This window comes from Megalopta genalis, chromosome 3 (assembly GCF_051020955.1).
Source record: "Megalopta genalis isolate 19385.01 chromosome 3, iyMegGena1_principal, whole genome shotgun sequence".
Classification (NCBI taxonomy): domain Eukaryota; kingdom Metazoa; phylum Arthropoda; class Insecta; order Hymenoptera; family Halictidae; genus Megalopta; species Megalopta genalis.
In genome coordinates this window covers 9,615,322-9,637,974 of record NC_135015.1, presented here as the reverse complement: position 1 = coordinate 9,637,974, position 22,653 = coordinate 9,615,322, and the positions used below count along the sequence as shown (strand labels likewise).

The following is a 22,653-nucleotide window of genomic DNA, read 5'->3' as shown; positions in this document are numbered from 1 at the left end:
TAGAAATGTAAAGTTACAACGTAGGCTGAGAATTTTGCTATGATATCGCTCAAAATAAAATATGTACAGCGAATCTAATGGGCACGCTCTTTAAAAATGCAACGTATCAACGTCGGCCGAGACTTGGCCAACGATGTTGCTACGATAAAACATGAATGATAAATTTAAATTTGTGCACATTCTTTAAAAACGTAAAATTGCAACATTAATAATGAATTTAAAGTGCATGTTCTTCAAACGGGAAGCTGCAACGTGGCCTGAGATTTTGTACAACAATATTGCAAAAATAAGATATCCACCTTTTGTACGCATTCATCATGAACGTAAAGTTGCAACGTATGCTGGTACAATAATAATGCCAATATAAAATATAAATAGCGAATCTGTGCACGCTTTTGAACAAGTACAATTATATTATTAAGATGAAATATGAACAGTGAACCTAAAGTGCGCATTCCTTAACACCAAAGTTGCAACGAAGCCTAAAAGATTTCTTCTCAGCTCTGTACACTGTAAATAGCCTAATCCACGAACTTCCCGAACCGCAGAGTGCAATCACAACAATTAGAGAAAGCGAAGAACGAGCACAAGAACGTGATTCGTCTCGTTTTAATCCAGCCGATTATTTTTAAACTGTGACTCGACCGCGCTGGGATCAGATTTAGAACCCTAATCCAACCAGCGACCCGGTGATACGGAATCCGCGCGTGCTCGCAATTAGCGCCTCATGTGTTAAACGGTCGGCCGGCGCGCGGGCTCGGCGGGTCGCGGCGCGGCGGCAGCCTGATAACGCGATTAAGCGGCCGCGAATATAATCGCGTTCCGCGGAGAACAGCCGTGCAGGTAACAACGTTATATGTATGTATGCGTGCACGTGTGGTATTGTAGTTCAGCGTATCGGCTGTCAGAATTTCGTGACGTTTCTCAATCACAGCCCGTTTTCCGTATGCGATGATATACGGATAACTGTCGTAGCATCGCGATCCTATCACGGTAATCATCTGTGCTAGGCAGAATTTTCTCTGAATGACACGAGATATATTAAGTCGGTTTTAAAACGCGGCCTCTCTGTGACTTCGAACTTATCAGAGCACGTATTCGAATTGCAGAGGCTAATTTCGATGAAAGTTATGCGAGGGATAGTTCTTGGAACATTGTTCGGGATGCGCGTCTTGATTAAGCATCGTTCACGTTCAAGGCAACAATATTCAAAGTTGGAAGCTTGAAACTGAAATTGTGTGTTCGCCAAGTTAGGTACATTTCGAAGTATTTGAAAAATCAGATAAGTATATTAACCCCCAGACGATGGACCGTTTTCATAGTTAATAGACTTCTTAATAGACTGTAGATTTTATGCATTTATGACAAAAATGAACACATTAAATGCAAAACTAAAAAGATGTTAGAATCATTTAAGGATATTATTACATTATTTTATATTATTACGATTGTTAAAAGAGGAAAGACACATTCACTTAATTTGTTTTTCTTACAATTAACTTAGATAATTTTTATTCTTTCTGTTATCCCTAGTGTATATAACCGTTATTTATTTAATTGAATTTCTGAAAATTGACTAATTAGGTGAGAATAACACGCGAACTGCACTCTGAGGATTAAGCAGTATTTTCATTAGATATCAATATTGGGGACACGATATTTTATGCTCGAAGCTGTGGAGTTTAATTTTAAAAATTCAGCTACTAACAACGTAACTTTCACATTGTTATAAATAATGCTTTGAATTTTCAAATTGAAAAGTGGATCCCCGGGGCGGCATGGATTGAAAATTATTCTGCTATAATTGTTTTGCTATAAAGCGTGGCTCACATGCTCAGGTGACCTTTTCTCATCTTTATGAGAGGTGGAATATTCTAACAAAGTTTGATCACCTATTTTGCGGTCACTACGTATTTGTATTACCCATGCATTAACAGTCCCTTCACTTGTAGGAACTTGTGAAATACAAGCCTATCTATAGACTTTTTAATGATTGTGCCACGCAAAAGAGGAACTTAGCACGTCAAGTGCCACGTCACAACGCAAAATATTCCTCGAAGCCACACTAAATGCTTTCCATAATCTCATTACGCTTTTAATAGGAAAGCTTCATAAATATTGCAGTGATATTTTCGTTATACTTTAATAAAACATTTTTAAATATGGAACGATATATTTTTGGTACATTTCGTATGAAAAACCGTGCTCCACGAATGACTTTTACCACCAATAACGTAACTCATAATTGTTAATGAACATGTTAAAAATTTTCATTCAAATAGCAGTTCAAAATACGAGTTATTAGAAATTGCTTATAAAAATACGAATGTATTTGCTGCTACTAATAAAAAATCTCAGCTAATCGACCGTTTGAGAACTACTAAGTAATCTCGCTAAGTAAGCTATTAACTGTAAAAGAAACACGGCAGTGATCCCGTGCGTCGTACTTTCACGCGACAAATGTCTAACACTCGTTGCGTAGACGCATTCGACATTACACAGTCCGCCGCGGTGTGTTGCATTCATTTACAATGCCTGCTGTAGGGTGTATTAACATATGTAAGTCGCGTTATGCGAAACGACACGCGACTTATCTTGCCACACTCTACATTTTTGTCAGGCGATGCGGTGACGCTACAAAAATTCCCGGAAGTTCGGAAGACGCGCTACATATAGGGCTTAAAATATCTAAAACCGGTCGAGCACATTTTCTCACTGAAATCATATATTTATGTGCAACTTCTTGATCTTTTACAATAAGGCTTTATATGTGCGATCTTATACTAACACTCAATAAGTTACAGAATCTATTTTTTACCAATATTTATAACCAAAGATAGAATTATAAAACAAACATATTGAATTCACATATGTCAAACCTACTAACAACTCATGGAAACTGATCAATAATTTTATTAAATATATATTATTAATTTTATTAAATATATTTTAAAAATCAAGGATGTGTGAAAATAAAAATATTAAGTGACATATAAATCAACAAAAATTCATACTATCAAAATGAAGTTTTGTGCGATTTAAATATTTAATATAATTAAATATTTAAATATTTATTTATAATTGCGTATTTCAGTCATCTTATAATGAACAAACAAGAAAAATAATTATACCATGACACAAATGTTCGATTAATTATCAACATAGTATTTTTTAAATTTCGAGGACAGCTATGAAACTTTTTATGACTTTTAGGTGTCTCGTGGCCCCACAGCGCGACGGGACAAGTCGTCGTTGATGACTTTCTTCGGTTTCTGTTCGATCCGCCTTAATCGGATCAGCGTGCAATTTCCGGACCAATCGGACTACCAATAACCATTCGGTGAATCGTGTTGGTTGGCGATCGTTGCAGCGATTTGTCGATCGTCCAGGCGCGACGGATGCTAACTCGACGGTGAAAAAACGGCTGCGGATACGCACGGCGATTCGAGCGATCCGATTATTTCCGTCGTCTGCGGAATCAGGCGCGATCGAAGTTGCAACGTGTTGCGGTATAGGTCAAGGGTGCGACTATATTTTGCCGGCGTTGATAGTCCGGCACAATTTTGTCCCCGCGAACGGTAAACATAAATCATCGCCGATCTTCAGCATGCGCGGATACCTCGCCTCGGGCGACCTGCTGAAATTTGATTAAAACGAGACATCGTAACACGCGGTATCCGCCTCGATCGCAGGTTCAGTGTCTCAAATAAACTGGTTGCACTTTAACTTTTGTTAATCTCGAAACTGGGTTAAACGGAGTAGAAGAGTTCAGCTTATTTATAATTATAATAGCGAAGTGCCTGCATGGTTCAAAAGGCGATAATTAGCTTCTTGAATCAAGGGTAATTAGCTTTCATGGATTATTTTCACAAAACTCGGATTGCTTGAAGCAATATCGATCCGTGTTTTTGTTTCTCAATATTCGTTCAGACGGTTGGATTAAAAGTGATTCCTCTGGAAGAAAACATTGCTTTTGTCCCACGACAGGTTTCATTATCCGGTCTCGAGAATGGAGGAATGTATTACTTCGTCGCCGCTGCTAATTACCGATCGATATCGCCATTATTTTAGCAGTCCCCTGGCACTCACGAGAATCGCCCCTTTGTTCGGATACTCTGTTGTAAGTGTGTTGGACGCCTCTGTGTAACGTTAATTAATACTTCCGCTTAAACGTGTGTAACACGATTCTTGCTATTCAAGGAAAGGCTATTCTGACACGTTCGAAGGAATTTACAGAATTTTTATGAGAATTCGTGTTGAACATTACTCGCAGCTGATGACAAGACTACTCGAACCAAATTGGTTTTGCGACAGTCTGCGCCAGTTACAAAACCAAAATTCATTTGCACCCTTATGATTAAGAAATTGGTCGATGCGTCGATCGTTCGAGAAAATTAGCCGAACAAATTAACAAAACTTAACCGAACAGCAGCGCTTTAAACGAAGACAATTGATTTGTACATGAAACAGTTTTTCGTTATGGCTCGAAGAAATTATTTATTTTCATCATGTAATATATTGATTATAGTTGTACGCTAAATACGTATGCATGTCAAAATGCATCAGGCCCCGTTCAGTAATTTCTGAAGTGCCGTTTTGAATTTTGAAATCGCGTTTAAAGTTTTCCAGGTCGTAAGGTCACACCAGATGAGCAGCCTGCAAACCTCTTCGGTTCTGAAAGATGTATGAAATGCGCTACAATACTTTAGGGATACGTACTAGGGGTCGGCAAGTGCATCATAAGAAACAAAATTTCAACAAGTACGTTACATGAAAGTGTAGAAAAGTAAAATGACTTCCTAGCGAGCATTTTATGTACGTATATTGGCCGTGATAACTGTTTTCGAATATAATTGATATGCTTAATTTGCTGATTTTTCCACTGTACTTTTTAACGCCGGCTAGTACCTTCACTAGCGCCGATTGTTAACGCTTCGATTGCCACGTCAACAACTTCAAAAATTTCATAAAATTAAAATGTTTTATTTAATCAAATCGAAATTGGAACGTTAAGTTACACGACTTGAATTACTTTCTCAACATTCTTATATTTCGCAGACCCTAATAAAATTAGGGAAAGATAATGGATTCGGTTAAACATTAATTTTCAAATGTGGGCAAATTATTCCGACACCCAAATATGGGTGACACGGTGGTCAAAGCGTTAAAGAGATTCTCTTTGTACTCTGTGATAGCGCGAAGTCAGAACATCGTGTCAGCTGCTCGAAATGAAATGCAGAAGGAAGTTGAAGTTTTCAGCAATTCGAACGTCCGGTCTATCTAATGATAGTTGCGTGGCCGTCAAGCTGTCGCTCACCGTGTCACCGTGTTATTAGCTCGCGCGGCCGCTTTTCGACGAGGGATCTTTAATGAAAAGGTGGCCGCAACAAGCCGTATTGATCATACGGAACAATGCAACGGCGATCGCTAAAATTAACTGTCGCCACACTCTTAAAGGAGAGCGGCGGGAAGCGCCGCGCGGGTTACACAAGGAACATCGTCGACGCCTCCGATCCACCCGTAATTAAGCATTATTTTTAATTGTCGATCTCCGTTGGTTCTTAGGCTTGGCCACGAACCGAGCCGGAGACGGGAGTGGCACGCGAAAGCGGACGGCAATCCCGCGGGGATCCGTAGCGAGCCAACAGTTGTTGACTTAATTAATGACCATCAGCGAGCAGCGGAGTGCTCTCGACGACACAATTCGTAGGAGCTTTGTTTCGGTCTCTCGGCGCTTTGTTTGCGTTCTCATCGAATCGTCGCCGAGGCCCACGGAGCGATTACGCTTCGAAATACGCTGAAGTGTTCGGGTCCCGCTTCTTCGACGGGATCGCAAGCGTTTTCAGCGATAGCCCTCGAAGCTGAGCGAGCGCCGTGAAAAGAGAGAGCGAAAGAGAAAAAGTTCGGCAATCGAGTTGCCGTCTGTTTTTCATGAAAACAAGAAGGAATTACTTTATGCCCGCTTCCATTCTCGACTGCTCGTGTGGAGCAAGGTTACCGGGGATCTTTAAAAAGGGTCTATCGATTTTAATCACGCGTCGAGAGATTACCGCGTTGTTATTAGCTCGTGCCTGCCTCCGCGGATACTGACATTTTTCAAATTAGATTGCAAAGGAAGGGGAAGAGCAAAGAGAATAAACACCGATGGGATTATGAAGCGTGAAGTAAGATCCGCGGCGACGTTCGATTGCGTCCGAGCCGATCGAGAGTGGCCGATGGGAACTTCAAATGTTTCTCGGCCATTCGGACGTTTCGGATCTCGGACATACCTACCAAATTTTCAAGTAAACACATTCCACTAAATTCCAGTAACCAACCATGGACAGACTTTACGATTTCAAAAGTAGCCTGGAAGAGAGGTGAGACCATTTCGGCGCGGCAGTGCCGATCACAAATTTGATCGGGGGCAACTCGTTGTATGTTCGGGACAACGAGAAGGCCTCTTCGAAGCGATCCGGAATCGTATATGTCACGCGATTTTCCCAAACGTCGGAAATCGATCACCGCTACGACTTCGTGCGGTCGGGTTAAACCGTGCACGGTGATGGTCAACGAAATAGCTACGCGTTGATTGCATTCCCTTCGAACAATCGATGAGGCCGTAGGCCGCTTTCCGCGCAAACTTCGAACGCAGCGCGCTCGTAAAATTCCGGTCCCGGCCGGCGATGTTTATTCCTTGTCGAGGTGAACCCCGCAGAAATTTGGGCGCGATCGATAGCACAAGGAAACGAGCCCCCTCTTCTCTCGATCACGATTACGTTTCCGCATCACGGAACGGGGCCGACTTCTTTACAGCAACGCCAACGTTACGAACGATCGTGCGATGTCGCGTAATTTCATTAGCGCGTGATTTTCCTCGTTGATTTACGCTCCACTCGTTCAACGAATCAATCGTGTTACCGTTCGCGTACCGGGAAAGGGAACATTCTGAGCGATGATATTATATGTAGTTAGGTGTTGCAATTTCTTCAGACCTCGGGAGCTAGGGTATTCGAAGAAACGAACGAGATACAGAGACGATTCCGCGAACCAGGCCGACGAGGCGTGAAACATTTTTATCGAATATCTTTCGAAGCAGCTGACGCTATTATTGTTGTCTGAAGCAATTTTATAACACGAGTCACATTATTAGATGAAATATCGTAGAAGTAAAGTGAAAAATAAAGAGTTAAATTTGCAAATTTTCTTCATGGAAATTGAAAGATAAAACACATCGAGTTATAAAGAGATGCCCAGTTGTCATGTTTCTATGTAGTATTCATAGCATGTTGCTTTGCGTATTAAAAATATGTGAAATTAACACGAGAAACATGAAATATGAAGGTGAGAACGGTGTTCCTTCATAGAGAAATAGCTAAAAAATATTTGAATATGTTTGTCTCCTGTGGGTACCAAATCCCTTTTCATATTATTATTATTACGTATTACTATTATATCTGCTCCTTCAAGTACCTAAAAGTGAAGAAGATATTCACATCTTCGCAGAAACAGCTTACGGATCACTAATTTGCAGATTCTGTGTAGCATTCTCAAGCACGATGCTCTAATTGCTCCAAACCACTTTAGAAATTTCAATCTACCTAATGCCACTCCGACTGTTTGCGATTTCTATAATTGTAACGATACAACATTACCATCGAACAGTGTTCCATCGTGTAACGTCGAATAATTGATTTCATTTTCGGAAATGTCCCATCGATGTCTTGAAAGCAAACCATCAAAATGATCCCACCCGGAGTTCAAGTGCAAATTGAGTGGGTTAGAATCATCCTGGCGTAAGCCACATTTTTGAAAATTTTGATTCATGTCATAAAATGTAATCCATAGATACCAAACTGTTAAAAAGACAAGTTAAATAAATTATGAAGTTACTATATGAATGAACTTAACTCTAAATTATCTCAACAATAAATTTGATCAGTAAGCAATAGTCGTGTTAGTAAACAATAACACTCCTTGTTTCTCATAATGAGGGAAATGAGACTTACGCCACTATGATTCTAATTCACTGAGTTCAAACATCTGATCCTCGAGGAAATAGGATAGCGAAAACCGAGTCTCTGATAGAATGAACCGCAGCTCTAATCGTTATCAATACTTCCACAGAGACACACAACCGGACGTCCAAGACGAATCCACTAATCTGCTGACCAATCAGGTGATCGAAAGAGGTGGTCCCGGGTGCCGTAGACGTCGTCGCTCCCGTCGCCATCGCTCCCGTCGCGGACGTTCCCGACGTTCCCGTCGTTCCCGTCGTCGTCGTTCACGTCATGGTCGTTCCAGTCGTCGCCGTTCCCGTCGTTCTCGTCGTCGCTCCCATCGTTCAAGGAAAAGGAGTTGCACGTGTAAAACTAGACGGCGCCGAAGGAGTCAAATGGCTATGTCCGCCAACCCGTTCATCATCTTCTACTTGGAGCAATTGTTCAAGAGTCCCGGGAAACGGGTGACGGCGGTAGCGCAATCGGCTGGCAAGAAATGGTGCTCAATGTCCAAGGACAAGAGATGCGTGTACATAAGGATGGCAGAGAAATATCGGAGGAGATGTGGAAAAAGAAGAAGGTAGCGGGACGTTTTCCTTTCGAGGTGAGAAGGGAACGCGAGGGGATCCAGGCATCGGATATGGAACGTGTGAAACGTAAAGGTATTTTCCCGTGACAAAGAGAGGTCGGGTCTTGCAATCGGGAACACAGGATCGAGAGGCGAGAGGCGAGAGACGCGGACGACGAGAATTCTGATGCGTATCCGAAGGTCAGCAACGTGAAAACTCGTTTTGTCGCGAGATCGATTAGCTGTTCCGGTTTCATCGAACCAGTGATCTTCGTTCGACACTTCCGTGTCGTGCTCACGGGCTGTCCGATACAATCTTGTACTCTATATGGAACAAATATACATGTTTTTGTTGATGAAGAGACTGCGAACGCGGGCAATCGATAGGCACACGCGTGTCCGTTGGTAAACGTTCCGTAAGCGGAACCCGCGTGCGTCGGGGAAATGTATTTTTATTAGGGGCGGGCATTAAAGAGTCGAGCATCAGGCGCGTGCAGCTTACGGAAGCTCAAGGCTGCAGCTACCCTCTCGGTCACTACGCTACTGCTTGATCCTTGTGGTCGGAACGAGGTCAAGGTCGTTCGCCGGGAGAACTTTAAGTGCTTCCACGATTCATTGAATTCCACCCTGGTAGGCGCGTGTTTATCCTTTGCCGGAGGAACCGCGCGATTTTCTGCCCGACTAAAGGCGGTGTACGCAGCCGGTGACGAGACCACCACCGTAAACACCGTCGACACACCGTCAGGGGTCTAACTTTACCCCCTGCCTAAGAGGATTTGCTTCTTAGCAAACCGCGTTCTACGTCGGTGCCCGATTAAGTCGCAATATCACCCGGCGGCCTTCTATTCGGCCACGTTCGTTCATTATCGAACGTTATCCTTCGACGCAACGCAACGCATGACATCCGACCAACCACGTGACCCATTATACGGCATTTTAATCGGTTCAGACCGCACGCACAGCTCGCCTCCTAAAACTACCTAGTCATAGACCACACTTTGCATCTTAGGTATATATGTTCAACGGATCAGCGCTTACACAAAAATTGATTTTCTCTTTGCGACGATTCCCTTGGCCCTTCCTGTTTAATTGCCAGCAGAATATCCATATCATCGACGAGTATTAATCAAGGTAAACAAAGAAGGAGCAACTCACCGTCCGGAGGAAGGATACGTCATCCTGCTCGGAGCCACCCTCGCTGTCAGCCATCCCGTCGGTACGTTTTCACGTAACCTGGACGAGAGCTCACCCGAGAGTCCGTGCTATTTTCTTAGCTGGTGTCCGCTCCTCTTCGTGGACCGAGCCGTTCTCACTGGTTGACCGAGCCCAGCTCGCAGTCAATAGGGCGAGGATGGTCACACGCGGCCACGTTTCGACATTGTTTGCCCTCTCCTCGCCTCTCTGCTCGACTCGCTGCTCCGGTCGCTCGCTCGCCCCCGCTGCAAAACGTATCGGCTCGTCAACGATGACGATCACCACCGCGTCGACGACGTTCTAACCTCTGACGGTGCACCACCAATGATCAGCTACTACTGGCCCGAGGGTGGCTCGCGCGAACGCCGACTAACCCTGCGCAAGCGCCCGTTCCCTTCAATCAAATTCCGCATGCTCGAAATTCTGTCGTTACGGTCGTGATACCGCTGCTTCCACCGCTGCTGTTTCACATACGCACGTACCCATGCAACCACACGCACACACAAACATATATACATACACGCACGCACACGTTTATACAATGTCAGCTACGTTCTTCTTACGCGATCACCACCTTACCCTTACGTTCTCTGGAAGAATCCAAACCACTAACCCAGTGCACCCAAATGGCGACTCCGAAATGCCACTACAAGTTACCATACTACAATTCACGACAATTTCATCGTTGCCGTTGAAAAATTGCTGCAATTGTATGTTGCACATGGATGAAATGAATAGAGTTGCATATTATGAAGTTATTCTGTTACAGATCAGATAGACTGTGTAAGTTCAAAGGTAAGCTCCAACGTGCAAAGGGCTGGCCTTGAAACGTTATCCTGTTTGTCCAGGCTATGAACCGCCCCACTAGAATATTTTCCAAGGTATCGTCTTGGTTCTCAGGGTTTCACTAAAAATACAGTCGGGTCTACAGTTTATGGTCACGAAATTGAAATATTTAAAAGAAGTTAAAATTTGCAGTCACCGTAAACACTGCAATAGCAAAAAAACAATTTATCGATAATTTTGTTGGGGTCATTAGAGAGATCGAGGTGTCATTGCTTAATGATTACTTTGAAATTACTGCATTATCTTTTAAAATTATTGAAAATTCATCAGGTACAGTAGCCTGGAAGCTTTCGAACGCTCGCTACTAGAACTTTCAGCAATAGAAGGATGTTTATACAAAAATATTATTTAGGAAGCATGCGGTGTAGAGGCACAATAAAGCAGAGTCGCAAAAGTAATCCAATGCCATTAATTATGCGCACTTTGTTTTATATTAATGTTTAATTGGACCTCTCATAGCTTCAATTATAGTGTAAGATTTCGATCAAGCTGTACATTAACTTTTCAGTTATTTTTGATAGAACTCCGTAGATATACTCTGTAATAGAACTTTCATTATACTGCGTCTTTCGTGAAATTGTTCGGTGCCAGAATGATCATGCCTTTATGGTTCCGATTGTGTGCTTGAGATCGTCGTCTTGCTGGAAATATTTTTGCAACGATCAGAACGTTTTAATACTTCCAATAATTAAAATACAAATAATTTTGTGATTCTGTTTAAAGCATCTTTGCATTAATTGTCTCCCAGCTTTTATAAGTACTCTCCGATTCACATCAAACTTTCTATACCGAATCTCTATTCTCCTGCTAGTGTAGTTACAAAATTGCTTTCCAAACGTAAATCTAGCACGCGTATTTTTCCTGCCAAATATTTTAATAGCAAACGTTCGAATATTTTCGCAAGCTACTCTATGCCGACGATTCCGGAAGCTAACTTTGGTAAATATTGTTCAGCGAGCCTGCGTTGGTTTTAGGTGTTAAATGCTGAGTTTTCATTGGCGTTGAAAACTGTAAATAAAAGCAAATAAATAAACTGAAGACGCCAACATTTTTTATTATCTCTCGTTCAGTTATTCTTGGATTATATATAGCCTGTGCCAGTCTGTTGTTTAGTTTATCGAGCTTCGAAACTATCTCTCATTTAAATCGAACATTATTTTCCTTACGTACAAATTCTTTAAGGATATACAATAATTTTTTATAGTTTTACCAGTCGTAATAATCGCGCACTATGTAAAAGTCGAACAATTCTCCGATATAGCACGATGTTTATGAAATTTAAAGTTAATGCAAAAGTGACGCTACTCGCAAGTAATTACGAAAAGAAAGCTGGACGTTCGATAAGGAGGACAACAAGAAAGTGTACGACTTCGATATAATATCTGGAGTTCGATGCCAGTAGGAAAAGAAGTTAGCGTAGTGAGCGAAAAAGTTTGGATCGTGTCATGTTTGCTGCTAGTTGGATGTCAGTTAGAGACAAGTAATTATGGTGACCCAGAATCGTGACTGCTTCTCGTGCGTTTTGTAACCAGAAACGCGTATATTTATACGCACTTCGATACGAACATTACGGCGGAAGTCGTGCGTGCTATTTTCACGATTGAGCGAACACAGCCGCTAATCATTCACACAACACCTACGGACGTTAATTTCATCAATGCCATCTGATCACCAAAATTCAACGTCGTTATCCTTCTAATTATTTCGGATAATTGCATACATCGTCGTGTACAAGTGCATCGATTCGATCGAAACAGCGGCTCTGCACATGGTGCTCTGTATATTTAGTATCTGTACAAATCCACCATCCGATGGGTTCAAGTAAAAATAGTTTTGGAGCGGCCCATCGTCCCACACGTTACTTCCGGAGTAATATAAGGCGTAAGGATGTGACTCACTGAACGAATAGCCGCCCTATTGCGTTATAGATTCCGAGAGTTGCGCGGATTTTAAACATAGAATGGAAGGAAATTAGGGGTTACGAGTTGCGTTACGAATACGTTTCGGTTTCGTTAATTCGGTGCGCGACAATTGCGCGAACTTCGTTTCGGTCGAAGATCGAGAATGAACGGCATCGAACCGCGAACAAGCCAATCAAATAATATTATCCACGATGTCAACGCGACGAGATACGACCGAGACGGACAACACCGCGCCGAGCCTATTCCATTCTTGCGTCTATTTCCAGCAACGAAGCAAAAATAGATGCATTTACCAGCACCCGAGAAATCCACGCGCATACGCGCTTGACCGTGTTTCCGCTCGAATTAGAAATGGTAACGCGCCGATCGAAGGTTAAGGATAATTAGGACCGTCCGTAGGAGGCGCCGGATCGTTCAAAGCCCAGCGATCGAGCGAGCGCATTGTACCGGCAGGCTGGTACGGCCCGGTCCGACCCGACTCGGCCCGATCCGCCGATAAATCATTCACAGCGAAGCAACTGGCAACGGATCAACGGAAAATATTGCTCTCGTGCTAAATATTTCGTCGGGCGATCCTCGCGGCTCCTAGCGAAGAAAATACACTCTGTCATTGGTGTGCAAACGCGGCAGCGTTCGATGTATTCTTCTCGGGCCGAACGGAATTTCGCAATTCTCGAAAATCCGTTGCCAGAACGCACAAGTAGGTACAGGCAACGGATCGGTAGAAAGATCCGAGAATCCCGGCGGGGTTACATAAATTGATAGCGGCCGTGCACACTCGCGAAACTATAGCCACGGATAGCGAAGAAGTTGTGAAACGAGTTCCCGAACCGCGAGAACTAGCTAATCGGCATCGCATTTTCGTGTACCTGCGGTCGAATCCAGACCGGGAAAAACTGCTCGGCCGTGGACGTAATTAAACCGTCACAACTTTTCGAGAAACAGCCCTGCAGCACCGTATCCCGCCCACTCGTTCTCACGCACGCACGCACCTACTCTCACTCACTCACTCACTCACCTCACTCGCCTCACTCACTCACGCACTCAGCCATGCGCGCACGCACCTATGCACACTTTTAGCCGCGGTATCATAATGCAAATGCATCGAGGTCGATCGGTCTGCCGACCGTCCGCAACGCAACCGGTAACGCACTAGCCGCATTACCTTCTACGAACTTCACGTCCCGCAACCACTTTCGGATTCACTGGTGCCCCGCGCGGAACAGGAAACGATCGCGGCCAGACGATAGTGCCGTTTCAACAACTTCGGGAATCCAGCTCGCGTGCGGAGATTACACTCCTCGGGGAAGATGCGCGCACTTGAATCTCGGCGCTCGAATCGAACTTCGAGCCGAGCCAGGGGGTCGTTTCCAGTCGAGTGAAAGTTCGTTCGGGGTGGCTGGATATCCTCCTCGGATTCTCTATCGGGGCCCCGGCGACGAAAATCGTATCGAGGCTCGGGCGGTTCTGCCGGAGCGCTGTGCCGAGCGGAATGGAGCGAGCGAGCGAGCGAGCGGTTCTTCCCGGCTATTTTCAGCCTCGAGCCGAGCCCGCGTTGGCTCTCCTTGCGCGACACGTTGCAGACGAAAGGCAACTTTGTGCCTCTCGCCGTGTCGCCGTCAATCCATAGAGGATGCCTCCCGTAGCTTCGAGGGATTATCTGAGTATCATCTTCGAGATCTGCCTAACTCCAGCACCGATTCTGACCGGACGATGATCTACAGGGAGAACAGTTTCGGTTGCGCTGTGACGAAACCCCAAACCGAGCTGATCAATGTTTTCTACAATATTTGTACAATAGTTATTTTAACGAGATGAATATGTTAGAAAGTATTGGCAGTATAGATAGAACGAGCCAGGGATGCGAGATGTAACAATAACACGTGTCTCGTCGTTTTTCACGAATTGGTCTACCCTGGCCTACTCTATGCCTACCTTGGCCTATCTTGAGGTTGACCACTGGTCTTCCAGGGCTACCTTGACCTACCTCGACGGTGACCAGAGGTCTATCAGAGCTTTCACTGTCTAGCTTCAGCTAGCTACAGGTGGTCCAAGGGTCCTTAAAAACTATCGTGTTTAAGGACACGTGGATGTGTGAGACCTGGGCAATCGGTATTACCCTCGCTTTTTTAAATCAAACATTTTTTAAGATAAATGAATTTTGATGGAATGTTGTTACCTATTGATGTAGGTTTTTGTAGTTTTATTTATTTATATTGTATTTTTTGAATTTGAGATTAATGTGAACTTGATAAATTGTTTCACGAAGAGGTCTCATATACTGATGTGTTCTCGGTTTTATAACTCTATATCAAGCTTCTTTTTCATCTTTCTATTATCATCGCATTGTTTAGCTGTTTCGATTAGTATATATCAATTATCTGTTTCGATTTCTATATATCAAAGTTAACTACTGCAAATATAGATTTCAATCCTACGTTTCTAGGTTAAGCTTATTTCGAGCTACTATCGTTTCATCACCTGTTCTTCTCTTTCAATTTCTCGAAAATTCGAATGTCTGTGAACAAAGATTTCATATCTGAGATCGAATTTCACAAGATTTTCGTAATATGTTTTTCTAAATGATACAATCAAATAGAAGATCTAAGATTGCGAAAACACTGTTCTCATCGTTCGAACGTACGCGCCGCATCTAAATCCTGCTTATAAATTCTATTAACCGACTGTAGTGGGAATGAAGTATATACAATACTCGATTCTCAGTAACGACACGGACTTAGAACCGAGTCTGCGATAACGAGTTTGAATTCATAAGTTATCGGCAATTTTAAGTTACAAGTGAATCTCGTGGATTTTATGCATTTATGACAAAAATGAGCAAGAGGTATGCAAACTGGTAAAAAATTTTAAAGAATTTAAAAGCACTGTTTTATTATTTTTATGTTGGTAATATTTTTAGCAAACAAAATGTTTGCCTGTGCATTTGCAGCCTAATTTTAAGTATTCGAACACGACATGAAGACGATATTGGAGTTCCAAAACCCTACAATACCGTGACAGAAAAATACATTGGCGATTGGTTTGCTCTTATATCTCGCACGTAGCTCTAAAGTTCCACACACATGCTACACAGAAATATTTTGTGAATTGGTCTATTTTCATACCTCATATATGGTAATATTAAATGGATTCTGGTCTACGCTATCGTGGGACAGTAACGGAGCACCCTCATTTCCTGTCCGTTGATATCACTGGCAACAGGTGCACGGATTCTTAATCCATAATTTTGATTGACGTGCTCAAGATGTCCCGACCGTAGTCGGGTAGAGCGTTCTCGACGAATCAACCCTTACGATCTGCACCGACGGAGTGCAAGCTCTGGAATTATTGATCATCCTCCCTCGTTCTCGATTGTTGGTATATTGCTGTGCTTTTCTGCAGTAAGTAACGCAGGACGGGGGTTTTCGAATCGAAGTGACGATCGTATACAGATAATGTTTCAGTCGACATTCCGCCTAACGCTAGATGGCAGAATCGTGATGCGTTGCAAACAAACGTAGTAGAAAGAACAAAATACGAGTATGCAAAGCTATCCGGGGTAGAAGCACATCAAGTTCACACTGAAATATAGATTACTCTTCTTCGACGCGTCACGCTCGTAACGGATTAATATCTCGATTGATTTCAAATGGATAGCGGCTAATAAGTAATAAATATTCGAAACGATTTCGACGATTAGGCATTATGACAGCGGCAAGTAATACGTTCGAGGCACGAGCTACGCGTACAATAAATCTTACGGCGCCGTTTGTTTTTGTACAAGCTCGGCGCAGAGATACCGGTTGATTGACTTTCTCTGATCGATGGTCATCGCAGATTTATTGCGTAGCAGTAGGGGCCTCGTTAAAATTCCCCCTATGTGATAAATGCTCTCCGCGTATGAATCCTGTAGAAAAGCGACGAACGATATTCACGAACGTATCTGAAAATTTCGATCCGATACAAAATTTATCGAAATCTATTACCGGACATCATAGTCTTCGCTGATTCGTGGAGAAATAGTTTCTTCGTGTTCCTCTCGGTGTCGATCGTATCGATGACTATTTTCTAGTACACTTGAACTTCCATTTAAACTTTTTAGCGTTCTTTCTTTCTTTTGAGTCGTGCAGACGTATGTAGATATACAAGATAAGACATATTCAATTTCTTTTATTTATTTATTTTTTAATAGAAGAATTTAACATGTTTTATTCGAAAAAATGTATAGTTGATTTTGCGCGAACACGAAATAACGGCACAGCAAATTGGTCATTCCACAGTAGTCGGCTCCACCATACTACTCTCACCAAAATCTCTGATTTTGTCTTTTTTGAAAACGAAGTCCGAAATGAAAAATTTTAAAAACATTATTCTTTTTGTCGAATCTTTGTATATCGAATCTATCCCTGTACGTGCGATGATTCTGAACGTACACATTGTAAGTTCACTAAAAAAACGAATGTTCAAATACAAATTAAATAGTGTTGTACATTTTTTCCGTTTGCTTCATTTCTTGAAAATTATCGATTAGCTAACAACGAACTCGGAGTTTTGCAATTGAATATATACAGTAATGTCTCCCTAATTGACGCTCAGATCGTGCACAAAGATGAACAATTTGGGAAGAGGAGGTACGATTATTCGAGCCTTGTAGCTCGTTTTTATAGTTGTTGACAATCGGCAACTGTAGAAATGAGTCGCGAGGCTCGAATAATCGTATCTCCTCTTCCCAAATTGTCCACTTATGTGGGCAATGTGAGCGTCAATTAGAGAGACATTACTGTACCTCTTCTGAATCTATCTCTGCGATTTTAATTCTATACGTGTGCTATCGTATTGATCAAGAGTGTACGAACATTTTCGCACAGTGAGGTCCAAAGGGCTTTTGATGAATGGGCGAAAATTGCTATAGCTTGCGCGATCGACAAAGAAGAGAAACCGCTGGAGGTGTAATATTTCGAGCATCGAGATCCTGGGGAAACGTTTGAATTCCGGTGGACAGGAACGAAATACGAATTACGCAGTCTCGGACTGGTGAAATTCGACCGTAAACTATTCCTGACAAATTGGTAGTTCCGACGACCTCGCGATTCACCTGCGACGAAGGTCGACCAATAAGCCTCGCATCAAACACAACGAATTATTGACTTTATCTGTCCCCGTTGTGGCCCCTTTTATAGCGTGTAGCGGCAAACGCACGACGGCTTTCTCCTCTTCTCCTCTCCTTCCCCTCCTCTTTCTCTCTCGCTTTCTCTCTCTCTCTCTTTTTATCGAATATGGCAAACTTAGCTGGACAATAAATCGCCTTAACCTGACCCGCGTGATCCCTTTATTGCCGGCTCTTCGGAACGAAGGGAGCTAGCATGGCTCACTCTTTCGTGCTTCTTCGCGCAAATAAATTTGCACGATCGTTCCGCCCTGCACGCGGCGAATTCTGCCAGGGGTGAACGTAATTTATTTTCGCCCGTCCGCACCGAAGGCAATTGCATCATTTATATACAGGCGCGACCGGTTACCCGGAGGGTGGAAATTTCGAAATTAAAACCTGCGTTCCCCAGCTGAAAAATCCCGTTACATGGCACTCCGCTCTCATCCTGCTCTATCGTATCTCAAATTGCTCCGTTGTGTCCATGGGAAATGCGAGTAATTGTCGACGAACGATTAGGCGAGGAGGGATAATAAAGCTATTTGGTCAAGAGTCGATCGATCAGTGCGGTTCCGTGGCTGGATGAAATCGATTAGTTTCATTGTTCCACGAGTTAGGCACAATTAGATTAGATTGGCGAAATAGTCGTCTTGTTTGTCTTTTCAATTATCTCGTCACGCATGGATAAATATTATACATGGTTGCCTGAAAAAAACAGAGCTGGCGAAGACATAGTAAATGAAGTAATAAATTTCAGTACGGTTGATTCATTAAATAAACTCAGACTGTGACATTTAGGCTTGTAAAATACGAGGAAACTTTCTGTCTAGTTGAAAAATATTCTGCAGCCTTTTGTCGCTTCCATTTAAAGGGCCACTGACAGGATAGGATGTGGCCACGTTTTTGTGAATAGACATTTAAATTTACCGAGCCCGGATGGAATTTTACGTTTAGTCAAAGAAAAAAAAATCATAAAAAGTAAACTGCGAGAGTTGTTAAAATTATTTTTTTATCTGATTCTTAATGAATTTTCGCATGAAATAATCTACTCATTTAATTGTTTCAGTTAGTGTTTGAATCACAGAACGCAATAAAAATTTTAATATATTAATTCGATTAAAGCAAGTGCGCTTTGGAGCGTTCATACCGCAAACAATTGATGCAGCAAAGGGTCAACTATTTGATGAAATGAAAGGTGAGTTTAGAAACAATTTTTTCAGTTATAAAACTTTATTTATGCAACAATAGTTTTAATATAATAATTTTCCAAAGTTAAATTGTTATGGTAATTAAGTAGTATTGTTAACTAATTTATTGCTTGTTATATCATCGTTCTCCTTGTATTACATTTTAGATCACAAGTTTTTACCAATGAGACGATTCAGACTTTTGAAAGTTGGCAGGAAAGAGAAAACGCTTACTTGAATAGGTTTAAAAATTCATTAAGTTCGAGTGCATTAACACGTTTAAGTAGAATTTTCAAGTCATTGGCAGTCACATCGATTGTAGTAGATTTTCAATTATTTACCATGCTACATTCGCCTCTGTCTTTTCTATATCAATTTCACATACATATAAAGCTGCCGTAAAAAATAGTTGCGATAAATATTGTTTGCACGCTGTGGGTAATTTAACATATTGCTGATCTGTGCAATAAATACAGTAACATTTCGAGTTATATGTGGTGAGTTCCAGACAGTTCAACGATCGCCATAAAAATCTGTTCTCCTGTCGCATCCTTCTCCATCGATGCATAAAGATCGTAACATCTTCAGCAAGTTCTACAAGAACACTTGCCAGCGGATGCGACGACAACACCTTTCCGTTTTTCGTTCATGAATAAATATCTCTTGTCCCCGGGGTTGCGTCTGCTGCAATCGCGTTTATTAATTCTATTCGACAGTAAAGAAAACAAGCCGGTCGTTCGGTCGCGAAACGGGAGAACATGAATGAAAAACACGTAAATTCCACCCGTACATTGCGACGATAATGCAGAACGTACGGAAATTCATGTTTTATTCCGCGGATTTTTCGGAACTGATATTCGCCGGACAGCCATGCCACGCGTAGTATTTACCCGTTCGGAAAATTATTGTTTTGGCGTGTTATGTTAACGAGTCAAGCCACGCGGATACGGTGCGGCGCGCAGAAAAACGATAAATTTTAAAACTACGTCGAGAGAGCGAGGAAGAGGGAAAGATGGAACTGGCGTGTACCTCTCAGTTAACATTTCATTTGCCGGGAACCGAGAATTATTATTTTCGAGTGAGATTGGAATTATTTACGAAACAATATGTTGTCGGCCGGCATCGTATCGCGACTTTGTTCTTGATCCCCGTTTAAATATCAGGCCATTAAATAAAATACGGATTACGGGAGAACGGAGTAGCGGAACGCGGACGAGCAACAGATTTTTTTAAACGTAAACGTTCGTCGTATTTTCGCGATATTTATTCCGGATAAAGAATTCGTGGAAAATTGGAAAGTTGCAAGCGATCGAAAATGATACGCTTTTCCAGAACATCCACATTGGATCCACTCCGTTTGCTGGTCTTGCTTTTGCAGTGCAAAAGTTCGTCGTTCTTTGTTATCCTTAATAGTCGTCACCAGTCTGCAGGAACGAGGTGACCGCGCAACGTTCATGCCGATACGAATCCGCACTTGAGGTCTTTGAGCTTCGAAGCGACCTGACCCGCACTTTTTTTCTTTGACGAATCTGACCGGCATATTCCACTTGCTCGGGAAATGGAAAGAATTCGGTGAAACGTAAATCCGAAAACGGTTTCTCTCTCCGTTCGAAGGAAATGAGAAACATGAGAATGATTTCGGCACTTTTGAGACCTTTCGATCGCGCTCTTGTAACTACTTTTATCTTTCGATGCTGTGAACCGGGATTGGCTTTCCCTTTATTGCTTCTAGAAACACGGTGACCAATTCGCGTTTAATCAAGGATCGAAATAAATAGTTATCTTTCAGTTCTTTAATCTCTTACACTACGATTTCTTTCATAGCTACAGTGAATAGAAAAGATATTGTCTGGTAGATTAGTTCTTCTATCATCTAAAAGGAATTCAAGTCATTTAGTCCAGTTTTAAAAAAGTTATTGCGTTTTAAAAGCGTGCCATTACCTTTTTTGACCTACTGTATGATAATTAGCTTCGCCCTTGATTATTTCCCTAATAGAACGAGACGATTTTTGTTCCCGTTATGTCTTTATCACTTTCATCACTAAACCTTGATAACAGAAGAATCAAATTTTGTTTCAAGAAATAAGTAATGTTCATATTTGGTAGATCATGTATGAAATCTTCATCACGAGTCTGACTCGTTATAGTGAAATGGCTTAAGAATAGTCATTATCTTCTATGTATAAACTGACAACGAATTTATAATTTATAAAAATGTGTATTTACTTTGATTTATAAAGTAACGTCTTGATTATGTAGGAGAAATAACAGAAAAAGGTATTTTTACCACAGAGCGGTTTTAAAAAAATGAAATAAAATTAAAAATCGGTTCTTAACTCTATAGAGGGTTAAGAAAATATCTGTTTTAGTACGATTTTTCTAGAATGAAAGAACTTCTTTAAAAAGTGTATTCATTGATAGTTTAGAATAAGAATAACAAAGGTTCTTCAGACCAAGATATCTCAGAAGTAAATTACTACAAGTCAACAACATATTCGGAATTTTAATTGAACTGTAATAATAATTTAATATTGATATAGTACTATTTATTACATAATGTTTAATAATATCCACTAGACCTTTACAAATTCCAAATAACTGACGCAAAGTTAAGTCAGCATGCGAGGTGTGACACGGACGGCGTCCACTGTCACTGTCCTAGACAGCGTGCACGTACTGAAACTTGGTAAACATAGAACAACTTCCGCCTTGAAGACATCCAAACTTCGAAATCGGTGCTCCGGATTTAATTACTCTGCCACACGCATCGGACAAGGTTCGATGATGTCAGGGTGGACCGCTGTTTGTCATAGCCACCGGGGTCCGGCAGCGGCCGCAGAGCCGGTAGCATAAGTTTCTGGTTAAAAAACGTCTTCGGAACAGTTCGACAGATGCGGCGCTTTGCTTGCGGCCGCAACTCGAATCAAATGCGTCCAATCCGGAGCGAACTTTGTACCCGGTGGAATAATGTTTCTGTCATTTCGTTGCGGCGCAAATGAGGTGACAACCGACTTTGTCGGGCAAACTGGAGGAAACAGTGCTCGGTTTGGGCTAGGTTCGGAGCCCGTTAACTAGAGGACGAAGTTAATCTCGGGCTCGTCAACCGCACGAGATTAGCATATAAATTTGTCAAAATGCTGTGTCTGTGTGGAGACGTCGGCTGGCCTGTATCGCGACCGTTTTATGATGTCGCTGCACCCGGGCCCGATTATTTTCTCTTTGCTGATTCGTTACGTTTGCCAGTTTACTCCAAGTCGAATTTGCTTTTGTTAGATTGCCTGGCGCATCTGCCGGGCCTCCGCCTAGACCAGATGAATACAAAGAAACTTTGCGTATGCATAGAAACAAGCATCCTGATGACAACTACACCGGCTCTCTGTTTCGATAAAGTGTGGCCGAGCGAATAGCATCGGGACTTGGCCCGTAATAACAGAGAGTCCTCTCTCGTCGAATGTATATTCCGCGAATTCCCCGTGAGCCGAATATGTTTGTGCCGAATGAAATGCTAATCATCTAGCCGTGTTCGCCGCGAGCATCGGGTTCTCCCTAAAGACGTGGGCCAACGATAAAACAAGCTGTCTCCATGATGCATTGATTGTAAGCGAGCTTGTTCGATGGCTTATGCGTGGCCTGTCATTGATAGTATGTATAAGTCGTTTAACACCTCGTTACCAACTTGCCGAGAATTTCGTTACAGCTGGCGGCAGACATTCCCGAATCCTTGGTTCACACACAGACACGTCGGATTGAATTATTTAACCACGGCTCCCGCGACCAGCCGCAAGCCTAATTACGAATAGAGGTGAGTTTA

At 42.3% G+C, this 22,653-nt stretch overlaps 1 protein-coding gene and 1 long non-coding RNA gene across 2 annotated transcripts in view; one reads left to right on the top strand and one right to left on the bottom strand.

The window, feature by feature from the left end:
- Positions 1 to 14,029, bottom strand: part of RyR (Ryanodine receptor) — a 46,997-nt gene extending 32,968 nt beyond the window's left edge. The window contains 3 exon segments of the mRNA XM_076519909.1: positions 9,703 to 9,986; positions 10,047 to 10,135; positions 13,675 to 14,029. Coding sequence (XP_076376024.1) covers positions 9,703 to 9,756 — 54 coding nt within the window. The 5' untranslated portion in view covers positions 9,757 to 9,986; positions 10,047 to 10,135; positions 13,675 to 14,029.
- LOC143259076 (uncharacterized) lies at positions 6,218 to 8,552 on the top strand. The gene is made up of 2 exons (XR_013032909.1): positions 6,218 to 6,359; positions 8,107 to 8,552. It is a non-coding gene; the product is annotated as an uncharacterized LOC143259076 (long non-coding RNA).
- Positions 14,030 to 22,653: the final 8,624 nt, after the last annotated feature.